Source organism: Chiloscyllium punctatum, chromosome 4 (assembly GCF_047496795.1).
Source record: "Chiloscyllium punctatum isolate Juve2018m chromosome 4, sChiPun1.3, whole genome shotgun sequence".
In the NCBI taxonomy this organism is placed as follows: Eukaryota; Metazoa; Chordata; class Chondrichthyes; order Orectolobiformes; family Hemiscylliidae; genus Chiloscyllium; species Chiloscyllium punctatum.
The window spans coordinates 70,494,739-70,507,378 of record NC_092742.1 but is presented as its reverse complement, the minus strand read 5'-3'; the positions used below and the strand labels follow the sequence as shown (position 1 = coordinate 70,507,378).

General features: G+C 41.3%; 1 protein-coding gene across 1 annotated transcript; it reads right to left on the bottom strand.

Moving 5' to 3' along the window:
* Positions 1-10,516: 10,516 nt before the first annotated feature.
* Positions 10,517-11,283, bottom strand: LOC140475983 (zinc finger BED domain-containing protein 5-like). Its single transcript, XM_072567886.1, is given in 2 exon segments — positions 10,517-10,935; positions 10,938-11,283. Coding segments are annotated over 2 exon segments (765 nt in total).
* Between the last annotated feature and the right edge of the window lie 1,357 nt (positions 11,284-12,640).

Here is a 12,640-nt window from a genome sequence, read left to right as displayed (position 1 = left end):
GTATCACAAACCACCATTGCTCGTCTTTCACCTGCTCTAATAATGTGAACAGAAGATTTTTCTGGATAAGTACAGCCACTCCCCTACTTTTAGTAGTAAAGGATGAAAAGAATACCCAATCATAATCTCCCCCCCCCCCCCCCCGTAAGCCCCATCATCAAGATGGGTTTCCTGTAACAGGGTGATATCAGCCTTTTCCCTCTTAAGGCTAGAAAGCACTTTTTTCCTTTTAACAGGCGAATGACTTCCCTTGATGTTCCAGGTGCACCATTTAACAAGACACTTAGTCATATCCCCTTTCAGAGACCCTTGAACCCCCGGGAGAGAGAACACAGCTTGCAATGCTCTGAGCACAATACATGGTGACTGATAGAGTCACAGAATTATGTATACAAAAACTACTCTGTGATAATTATAAACAACTATTGCTATCAAAAAACTACAAAAGAACTATAAAACCTTGAACAGGACACTCTCCCCCCTGCCCATAGGGGCACTCACTCTACCCATGTCCTCCTTCAGGCCCGGACTGTGCCCCAGCCTTGGGCAAAAGAAGTAAACAAGGAGATGATACTTAAGTCACAACCTTCAGACCAATATAATTCAGAGTAAAATCTCTGAAAAGCCTCATTAATTCTTTTGGCATCATATGTAAGGACCCCAGCGCTGTCTCTAACTGCAGTAAGGGATTGGGGAGCATGCTTTTTCCTTGTCAGATACGCTAAATACTTCTGTGGCCTATCCCCATACTCAAACAGCCTTTGTCTAGCAAAAAATAAGTTATTTCTTGGTGGTTGGTGTCAGTATTGAATTCAAGGTAGTCTGAAGGGTCGTGATCTGTTGTAGCTTGGTCACCAAAGGCCTTGCAAAATGTGCGGCCTCACTACTAAAAAGAAGACAAAGTCAGGATAAGCACTCTGCCCATCCCCAACCATGTCATCCCTACTTGTGATTAAAAGAGAAAAAGAACAAAAAAAAGGGGACCCACAAAATTTCCCATGATAAAATCGAGATATAAAGATATAATAGGAACACATAGTCCAAGATTTTTGGATTTTTTTAATTAATAGGGAAAGAGAAAAAAAGGGAAAAAGGAAAACACAGGGAAAGAAGGAAAAGAGGATGAATATTAATCATATTCTTCAGACCAATTGGTCTATTTTGAAGTATCTACAAAGTTCTTGGCTTTATCCGCCGAGTCAAATGTATAAACTGAGACCCCATGGCTGAAACCAACACCACGAGATACCTCATGGAGTACTGGATACCCAGGTTCCTCAGCCTCTTTTTATCTTCATGGAAGGACTTCCTCTTTCGCATTACAGCTGCCGAGAAATCCTGGAAAAACACGATTTTTGACCCATTGTGCAGCAGTGCCTGTGGATCTTTCCCCAGTAATTTGGAGGCTTCTATCACTCCTTGCTTGTCCCTGTATATGAGGAAGTGCACAAGGACTGGGTAGGGGTACTGTACCAGCTCAGACTTGCGCACCGCCCCCTGATAGGTCCTTTCAATCTGCAGCCGTCTGGATTCAATTTGAAGGTCCAGGAACTGCGGCAGCCAGTTCTCAAAGAGGTTGACTGGCTGTCCACCTTCTTAACCCTCTGGGAACCTGACAATCCGAAGATTCATCCTCCCACCTCGATTTTCAAGGTCGTCGGCCTGATTTCGTAAGGCCCATACTTCCTGCTCCAGAACCTGGATCTGTCCGGATGAGGACTCGATCGCTGCTTCCGAGGCTGTGATTCAACCCTCCACCTAATCCACCTGCTCTCCGAGGCCCTGGAACTCCCGTGAGTCCATCAGGTCCCCCGGGGGTTCGGGAGAGGTTGCTGCTGCTGCAGCCTCTGGTGTGCCCGATGCTGCAGGAGAGTGTCCTCCTTCCTGCTGTTTGCTCGCTCTTTTTCCTTTTGGCATCCTTCCCACTCCAAATTGTCAACGAATATGTGTTCATCAAGTTTTTAAAATAATTAATGCTCAGAGAGTATTGACCAGTGATGGTAAAAACACATTAGTATGCCTTGGCTGTTCGGCAGAGCCGTCCATGGCAGTTCTACTGAATCGCTACCATCTTGCTGAGTCCTGGAAGCCAAACTTTTTTATAGACCAACTCATAATCATCAGCCATTTCAGCTGCTAATCTTCCCGTTTTAACTCGCTGATCCTTCACATGAGTTCTCACGACTTCAGGAAGTGAAATTTTGAATTCCTCCAAAATAATTGTCTAAGAGCGTCGTAGGTTTGCTCTAACTTTAATGCTCTTATCCACCAATCAAAATTACTTTGTTTGATCCTTTCAAACTCACTGTAGGTTTGATCTTAGATTCTTGAAACATTGTCTGTAGGCTTCTGGCACAAGCTCATATGCACTTAAGATGGCTTTCTTCACCTCCTCATACACCCCGGATACCACCTCTGATTGTGATGCGAATATCTCACCAGCTCTACCTCCAAGTTTTGTTTGGATCAACAAAAAGCACATGGTCACTGGCCACCGCATTTGTTTAGCTACCTTTTCAACTGAGATGAAAAGGGCTTCCACATCGCTTTCATCAAATTTAAGCAATGCTTCTCACCAGGCCTTTGGCTACCATGGGTTTGCTCGTCCTCACTAAGCTTACCTTCAGCCTTCATCTCCATCCTTTTAGGCTGGTTTTCCTGTCTAAGTGCCAATATTTTAAGTTCAAACTCCCCCTCTTTTTTCCTTTCCTCTCTCCTTTTCTCTCTCTTTCTCTCTCCTTTTCTTTTTGTTCTACTAAAGTGATCGTGTCCTTTTCTTTTTGTACTGCTAGGGCCTTTCATTCTTTTTTTCTCTTCATTCTGCTTTTAATCGTAATTCAAACAGTTTCATTTCTTTTGCCCTCCCCTTGTCTCTAACTCAAGCTGCTTCATTTTCAATTGAACTTTAGCCATCTCTAAAGATTCTGATGGTATTTCCAGCGTATTTAAATGCTGAGCTTTTGCTCTAATTATCTCTCCTTTCTTTACGGAAGGAGGCAGCTCCAACTCCTGCTTGTCCACTAATTCCAGCAGCTTGACCTTAATCACCTTTTGCAAAACCCCCAAAGTACTGACAGAAAGAGCCATTGCTATCCCAAGCACTGTTCAAACAAACCAAAATCAACGTCCAGAACACAAAACACTAACACCTATCACTCACAGCCTTTGAATCCAACAACCCTAATCTCAATTTGGACTATAGAACAAATCCCAAGTGAGCCTCCAACTTGTTATGGACCAAGCTAGACTCTCTCAACACTTTTCAAGAAAGTAGTCCGGACCCTAACTTTGGCAGTTGTTTGGAGCAGGTGTATAGTAGACATTCCGGAGTGACGCAGCTGGTCCAACCATTTAGTTTTAAACAAAACAGAATTGATTTGCAAGATCACCGAATGAAACACAAACAAAAGAAAACAGAATACAGAATAACTTAACCTATCCAAAAACCCATTAGACTATCCCAACTGTTCCAATGCTATTCCAAATTCCTGCAACAATCCCCAAAAACATACCTGGGCAAAATGAAAAGGTAAAATCAACCACAGGATCTTACATGAGAAAGAGAGATGGCAGAGGGATTCAGTATGGAACACCTTCTTCCATGTAGCTGTTTCTTGGATCAGGACCCTCAAAACTGACGAGCAGCTCAGAACCCAAACCAAATCAAAGCAAAGGAGAACAAAGCTGATCTGGAGGACTGGCCACTTCCCTTTCATTGTTGTGGTTCTGTTCGTCGAGCTGGGAATTTGTGTTGCAGACGTTTCGTCCCCGTCTAGGTGACATTCTCAGTGCTTAGGAGCCTCCTGTGAAGTGCTTCTGTGATGTTTCCTCTGGCATTTATAGTGATTTGGATCTGTTGCTTCTGGTTGTCAGTTCCAGCTGTCCGCTGTAGTGGCCAGTATATTGGGTCCAGGTCGATGTGCTTATTGATTGAATCTTGGATGAGTGCCATGCCTCTAGGAATTCCCTGGCTGTTCTCTGTTTGGCTTGTCCTATAATAGTAGTGTTGTCCCAGTCGAACTCATGTTGCTTGTCACCTGTGTGTGCGACTACTAAGGATAGCTGGTCGTGTCGTTTTGTGGCTAGTTGGTGTTCATGGATGCGGATCGTTAGCTGTCTTCCTGTTTGTCCTATGTCGTGTTTTGTGCAGTCCTTGCATGGGATTTTGTGCACTATGTTGGTTTTGCTCATGCTGGGTATTGGGTCCTTCGTCCTGGTGAGTTGTCTGAGAGTGGCTGTTGGTTTGTGTGCTGTTATGAGTCCTAGTGGTCGCAGTAGTCTGGCTGTCAGTTCGGAAATGTTTTTGATGTATGGTAGTGTGGCGAGTCCTTTGGGTTGTGGCATGTCCTCATTCCATTGTCTTTCCCTTAGGCATCTTTTGATGAAATTGTGGGGGTATCCGTTTTTGGCGAATACATTGTATAGGTGTTCTTCTTCCTCTTTTTGCAGTTCTGGTGTACCGCAGTGTGTTGTGGCCCTTTTGAACAGTGTCTTGATGCAACTTCTTTTGTGTGTGTTGGGGTGGTTGCTTTCATAGTTTAGGACTTGGTCTGTGTGTGTGGCTTTCCTGTATACCTTTGTGGTGAATTCTCCGTTAGGTGTTCTCTGTACCATCACGTCTAGGAATGGGAGTTGGTTGTCCTTTTCTTCCTCTCTAGTGAATCGGATTTCTGTGAGTGTGGCGTTGATGATCCGGTGTGAGTTCTCTATTTCTGTGTTTTTAATAATTACAAAGGCATCATCTACATATCTGACCCAGAGTTTAGGTTGAATTTGTGGTAAGACTGTTTGTTCTAACCTTTGCATTACTGCTTCTGCTATGAGTCCAGGGATGGGTGAGCCCATGGTTGTGCCGTTGATTTGTTCATATATTTGGTTATTGAATGTGAAGTGTGTTGTGAGGCACAGGTCCAGTAGTTTGAGTATGCAGTCTTTGTTGATAGGTTCCCTGTCTTGTTGTCTGTTCTGTATGTCAAACTCTGGGTCAGATATGTACACGATACCTTTGTAATCATTACAAACACAGAAATAGAGAACGCATACCGGATCATCAACGCCACACTCACAGGAATCCGATTCACTAGAGAGGAAGAAAAGGACAACCAATTCCCATTCTTAGACATGATGGTACAGAGAACATCGAATGGAGAATTCACCACAAAGGTATACAGGAAAGCCACACACACAGCCCAAGTCCTAAACTACAAAAACAACCACCCCAACACACACAAACGAAGTTGCGTCAAGATACTGTTCAAAAGGGCCACAACACACTGCAACATGAGTTCGACTGGGACAACACTACTATTATAGGACAAGCAAAACAGAGAACAGCCAGGGAATTCCTAGAGGCATGGCACTCATCCACAGATTCAATCAATAAGCACATCGACCTGGACCCAATATACCGGGCACTGCAACGGACAGCTGGAACTGACAACCGGAAGCGGCAGGTACAAATCACTATAAATGCCAGAGGAAACATCACAGAAGCGCTTTACAGGAGGCTCCCAAGCACTGAGAATGTCACCTAGATGGGGACGAAACGTCTGCAACACAAATTCCCAGCTCGGCAAACAGAACCACAACAACGAGCACCCAAGCTACAAATCTTCTCCCAAACTTTGAACTTCCCTTTCATTGTACAGATTTTTTTTAACTTAAAGCTGCCTCAAGTAGATCAACCCCAGGAGACTTCAATATCATAGTGGCAGATATTTGGAAAATTAATTGAAGACCAACTGGGCAGTAGCTTTGAACATCAGAAAATCCTGGGCAGCATAGTGGCACAGTGGTTAGCACTGCTGCCTCACAGCATCAGAGACCCAGGTTCCATTCCTGCGTCAGGCGACTGACTGTATGGAGTTTGCACATTCTCCCTGTGTCTGTGTGGGTTTCCTCCCACAGTCCAAAAATGTGCAGGTTAGGTGAGTTGGCCATGTTAGATTGCCCATAGTGTTAGGGGCAGGGGGGAATGGGTCTGGGTGGGTTGCGGGTCGGTGAGGACTTGAAGGGCCTATTCCACACTGTAAGTAATTCAAACAATAACCTATCTATAGATAATTCCTTTTTTATTGCAACATAAATTATTTCAAAATTTTAAGCATCCCTTTACAAGAAAGTAAACAAAGTTGAGGAAACAAATACAAGTAAAATAAAAGGCTACACAGAGACAACTATGCCTCTGTTTTTCTTAAAAAAAGATATTGCTCATGCTACTTTTTTTTAAGCAAAAAGCATTTAAATGTTCTTAAAAGCATTTCTCAAAATGTTCCTTGAAAAACTACACAAAACACTAACAACATGGTTTTCAACATTTAGAAATGTGGTGTCGGGACCACAACTATACATATTATACATTAACAATCTGGATGAATGAAGTAAGAGCATTGTTGCTACGTTTACAGGTGACAGAAAGATAGCTGGAATGACAGGTAGTGTTGAGGAGATCAGGCAGCTGCAAAGTGACTTAGACAGGATCAGAGAGTGGGCAGAGAATTGGCAGATAGCATACCATGTGGCAAAGGGTGTGATTAAACACATTACACTACTTCCTAAATGGGGTAAGACTTCGAAAGTTAAAGCACAAAGGAATTTGAGAATCCGGAACTAGAATTCCTTTAATGTTAACATGTAGTATTGGTTGGCAGATAGAAAGGCAAATGCTTTGTTAGTATTCATTTGGAGAGGACTGGAATACAATAGCAGGATGTACTGTTGAGACTGTATAAGGTTCTGTTTGAGGCTCTGGTCAGACTGTATTTGGAATATTGTGAGAAATTTTGGAACCTGTATCTAAGGAAGGATATGCTGGCCTTGGAGGGAACCTAAATAAGGTTTGCAGGAATGTTCTGTACATGATAGGGTTTAGAAGGATCCATTGAAATTTACAGAATACTGAAACGTCTTTATGGAGTGGGTGTGCAAAAGATGTTTCCATGAATAGGAGACACTAGGACCTGAAGGCACAACCTCAGAGTAAATGGTCAACTCTTTAGAATGAGATGAGAAGGAATTTCTTCAGCAAGAGGATGGTGAATCTGTGGAATTCATCACCACAATTGTGATGGAGGCCAGGTTTCTGAGTGTCATTGAGAGAGAGATAGATAAATTCTTGAGTGTTAAGTAGATCAAAGGTTATGGAGAGAAGGCGGCAGAATTGGGGTTGAGAAAGATATTAATCATGATCAAATAACAGAGTAGACTTAATGGGACGAAGGACTTAATTCTGATCCTATATTTTATGGTAATATTGTCTAATGTAAGCTGCGTGATTTAAATTTTTAAAATATTTGCGTTAATAATTAATGTTTTGGTTTTGAAGTAGTGAGTTTTTGATGTGTCTGAAGGATTTAATTAACTTAAACTGTTTCTGTAGTTATGGTGATTTTGTTTTAAAATTTGTAAGGGCTCACTTTCAAAACTAGTGGGAGTTTGTTTACCTGACGAAGATTTATAACCTAGTAAGCTAAAGAATTATGTCACAAGGTTTTTGTTAGAAATTTCTGGATTTGTTTGAGTTTTCAAGAATTATAAATAGTCTAGAAAATGATACTTTATCAGTTCTACTTTCAGTTTTGGGCAGTTCTGTCAAAGTTTTTATGTGTGCAGTGTTATATAGTCATAAAGATGTACAGCACAGGAACAGACCCTTTGGTCCAACCCATCCATGCCAACCAGATATCCTAATCTAATTTAGTCCCATTTACCAACACTTGGCCCATATCCCTCTAAACCCTTCCTATTCGAATACCTACCAAAAGACTTTTAAATGCTGTAAGTTCCTGAGAAAGAAAGAGAGAGATTAGATTTGTTAACACTATATTATCTTATAAGGAGGGGCTTGTGATGGTCCCAGACCAGATGTATTTGCGTAAAACCATGAAGAGGTTAATTGAATCTAAAGATGTTTAAGCTCAGGTGTGTGGCAACTCCAGGAAGCTGCAATTAATCTTCATGACTGAGAATTGAAGTTAAATAAACCACATTGAGGTTTTAGAGAAAGTGATTTTCTGGTGTAACCAGTTATAACATCCATGATTTAGAGATGCCGGTGTTGGACTGGGGTGTACAAAGTTAAAAATCACACAACACCAGGTTATAGTCCAACAGGTTTTATTGGAAGCACACTAGCTTTCGGAGCGACACTCCTTCATAATCACCTGATGAAGGAGCGTCGCTCCGAAAGCTAGTGTGCTTCCAGTTATAATATCAACTCGGATCATAATGGAAGATTTATCTGTGGCCAGATCTTGGTCAATTCCACCATTTCCTTTCTCCTAACCAAAAAAATAAAAGTAGCCTTTGGTACAATCACCACCTATAGGGATAAACTACAACTACAATAGTGCAATTTCTAAAGGATTCCTGAAGAAGGGCCTATGACCGAAACGTCGATAAGATTCCTGAAGAAGGGCTTCTGCCCGAAACATCGATTCTCCTACTCCTTTGATGCTGCCTGACCTGCTGCACATTTCCAGCAACACATTTTTCAGCTGCAATTCCTAAAGTAACAGTTTTAAGTGGACTAAGTAATTGAAGTTCCAGAGAAATGAACTTCTTAAATCTTTTTCGTTACGTGCAAGGAATTGACAGAATTATCATTATTCACAGAATTAATACATCTGGTCTTGAAGACCAATTCAAGGCAAAAAAATTATCTTCAGGATCAATAAACCACAATTCATGTCATGCAAATTGCAAACCAAACATCTATTGACTAGTTTGTCAGAAGATGCCACAGCCAAGAGTATTAGTGTAACCTCTGTGAAAAGGAACTGTCAAAGAAGCTCACTAAGTTAGTCATTGTCTCTATACCAATTAAAGCCTTTAGGAATGAACTTTTTTGCAAGACACTGTACTTAAGTATGGACACAAGTATAAAACAGTAGAAGCAAACTAACAACAATTATATGCTTCAAGCACAGCCAACACATTCACTATCATTAACAAAGTGCACCAAAACAAAAAGGTCGAAGTGATGTAGTTTGTCACACCGACACAAAAGCTTTCAGCTTTTGGTGATTCCTGTACACACGTGGTACCATGGGATATTGGGCATGTGCAGAAACCTGATTCCCAAGGCCATGCCAGACTCCAGAACAAAATATAAGTGACCAACACCAGCAGCAAAGAAAATGTTAAAAAGGTACATAAACATCAATGAGTTTCTGAGTCAAGCAAGAGAAAGGCACCTGTCAGAAGATGACCAGGCTTCCCATATTGTTATCCTCACACGCCATGTTTATGGTCTAGACCAGTGTTTCTCAACCTTTCCGTATTCATTGTCCCCTTCTTATCCTTGAAATCATGCAACGCCCCCAAATCACCAAAGTCTGTTTCTGCACATATAACTGCAATACACTGCAGTGCTGAAAACGGAAAACTTTTGTGAAATATGTTTTATATACAACAAAAAATAAATGTTATCATTTATTACTGTTCTTACTGTCCACCTACTTTTGGCTCACTCTGTATAAAATTTAGTCTGTGCTAGCAAAATAGTCAATGCGATCCTTATGGTTCATGTTGTCTTGCTAAATCATATACATCTGGTTCAATTTTTGTCAAAAGCAATCTCAGGTCACCACGCTGAACAACATCCATGCGATTGCGGGTCTTATCTTGTACTCTGGCGATAGCACTGAATCCTTTCTCAACCAAATAAGAGGTCGGAAATGGTGGTGCAAATCGCTTTGCCTCTTCGCTTAATAGCCGGAAACAACATCGGGTGGCATCTTGAATCCAAAAAAGGGGCTCACCCATTTGCGAAAACCGAATTCTCATTGCAATGTCATTTTGGAGCTCTGTCATTTCTTCCTGAAGGCGAATGTCCACTTCTTCTGCGCATGAGATAAAGGGGTCAGTCAGCCATGTAGGCATCTCCATCTCGATATGATCAGCAAATCGTATTTTCATATCATCCTGCAGTGCACGAATGTCAGCTGAGTAGATAAGTAATTGATCATCAGTAACATCCTCCGCGATATTGTTTAAACTCAGGAACTGGTTAAACTCACGACGCCTGATATTCCGACGAAAGAGATCAAGTTTCACAATAAAAGATGTAACAGCATTCCTTGCTTTTATGAAACTCATTATCTCCTTGTATCTGCATGATCGGCGAATTGCACTTATCGAATGCATCCGCGAGATATGCACAGTCATGTTTTACAGTTTCGGCTTTCATACAAAGGTTTTCATTATTTCTGTGTAGGAAGTTGATGATAGAATCGAACAGTTCATGGAAATGATTGAGGCATTTTCCTTTCAAGAGCCTTCTCACTTCTGTGTGTAGCAGCAGTTAGAGAAATTCATCTTCATTATCTTTACAGAGTTGGTGGAGGAGTCGTTCATTCAGAGTATGTCTCTTTATTTAATTTACCATATCTATCACCACTTGTAGAAAATGGTTGAGGGCTTCACTGAGTTTCTTTGCAGCCAGATGCTGCAATTGGATAATGCAGTGTACTGTGAAAACATGTGGCACTTCTCTCTTTAATAATGCAACAAATCCTCAATGTTGGCAAGTCATAGCACACGTGCCATCCGTAGCACAAGCAACAATGTTTTTGAAGGGAACAGACTTTTTATCAAAATAATCCTTGACGCAGTCGAAGATAGTCGTACCTTTGGTATCTGTCGGTAGATCCAGAGCAAAAAGTAGTTCTTCGCGTATTTCATTTTTGTCGATGAAACGTACGTACCTCAAAAGTAAAGCTTGATTTCTGGATATAGTACTTTCATCTAGTTGTAAGGCGATCTCTTTCAATATCAAAAGGGAACATAATTTATCCTCAACATTTGAGGCCATTTCATCGATGCGCCTTTTCACAGAATCGTTGCTAAGAGGAATACGCTTGATAGTCATTGATTGTTCCCGATGTAGCACGGTTTATAATACTTCGGCAATAGCTGGAAGCACCAACGATTCACTACGGAATGAGGTTTACCACATTTTGCAATTAGCTTCATTATGTTGTATGATGCCACAAGGCCATCCACATTTGTGGCTCCCGTCTTTGAAAAAGCAGTGGATATCTTTGGTCGCTGATTGAATTTATTCTTTAATGTTTGAAAATATGCCAAATCTTTGTCCTCTTTGTCACTGTGTTTCTTTTCCAAATGTTTAATAAGACGGGAAGGCTGCATAGCCTCGTTGGAAAAACTTTGTTCACAGAGCAAGCACAGTGGTAACTGCTTATTAGATGGAGATTGAATAAAGCCATATCGCAAATAGTCCATGCTATACTGCCTGCTCTTTTTCTTACTTGATGAGGCCATTTTTACACTGTCACTCGTATACCCTGAAAGAATCATGGGTATTACCTTATCATGATAATTTTAAGACGCTCAGACAAGTTGCAAAATTTGATTGACTAATTAGCTGTAATGTGCATTCATCTGCCACCCGGTAGAACAGTTGAAAAGCTGTGTATCGTCTTCCTAGAAGCGACACAAGTTAGGGTGATATTGATCTCAGCAGTAGAATCAGTGCCAACTGCGAACAAGTTCAAATGGTTTTCCATTCACAGAGAAGACTATCAATAATAGCACAGCAACCAATCAGAGCGCATGCCTTCATGGGTGCAGGGAAAATAACAGACTCATGTTAAGCGACTATCCATCTGCACACAGCAATGTCCTTTAAGGACACGGCAGTCTTCCAAGTGATTGGTAAACTCTCTACAAAGTCGTTCAGGCCCCCTTGCCGCCCTCTTTGACTTCAACGCCCACCAAAGGAAGGCAAATGCCCCTCCGTCCCCATTGAGAAACACTGGTCTAGACTTTTACAACCATTAATTTCAGATGTCCTGAAAATATATTAATCGAAAATCAACACAGGAGCTAGTGTCAACACATTATGAGTAGACATCCTGAAGAGTATATACCTAACTGGGTGCCACTCCATTGCATAATGGATCACCAATTCTGTGCAGTGGGAGAATCACACAGTAGTGCCAATAAAGATTGTGGAACCACCTGTTCGTCTACCAATGTAAATGCTACTGGTGTAAAGATATGTCTTTTTATTTTTCTGTATTTTTGATTGTGGACTGAAGTGAGAAAAGATCTGCTTTAAAAACCAAGGATTCTGGAAATTTTACTACACTTTTTTTTAAAAAAGCAAGTTAACTGACAATCATTATAAGTGTTGTTTACTGTACTGAATGGATGAATGATTTTATTGTCAGATATATCTAAGAAAATATAGCAAAAAATGTGTCGCTGCAACTCAGTTGCAGTTAATGCCAGTTTGAGTTAATAAAATAATAAAAAGAAATTACTTAAATAGAGTTCACCTTCTGTTCAAATTGGGTCTCAAGCACAGCTTCTGCAAGGTCTCTGCAAGGTGTTCCAGGCTTCATGGAGTTCCCATTCTGGCTACAGTAACGATGATGGGTTATGCCCTAGGAGATACTGGCTCTACTACTGCTGCTGACTGGCCGACACTGCCAAGAGCCCAGCCTACTGCAGCCAGTAGTCCCCTGTCCAGACACTGTCACCTTCAAAAACCCATCACCATCAGGAGTCCTGTTTGTACAAACAGTGGTTAGATTATTTCAAACGAGCTGGAGCCAGAGGGAAAATATAGAGAGAAAAGGAGCTGATTGGTCTGTGGACTGGTGACTATTTGTCA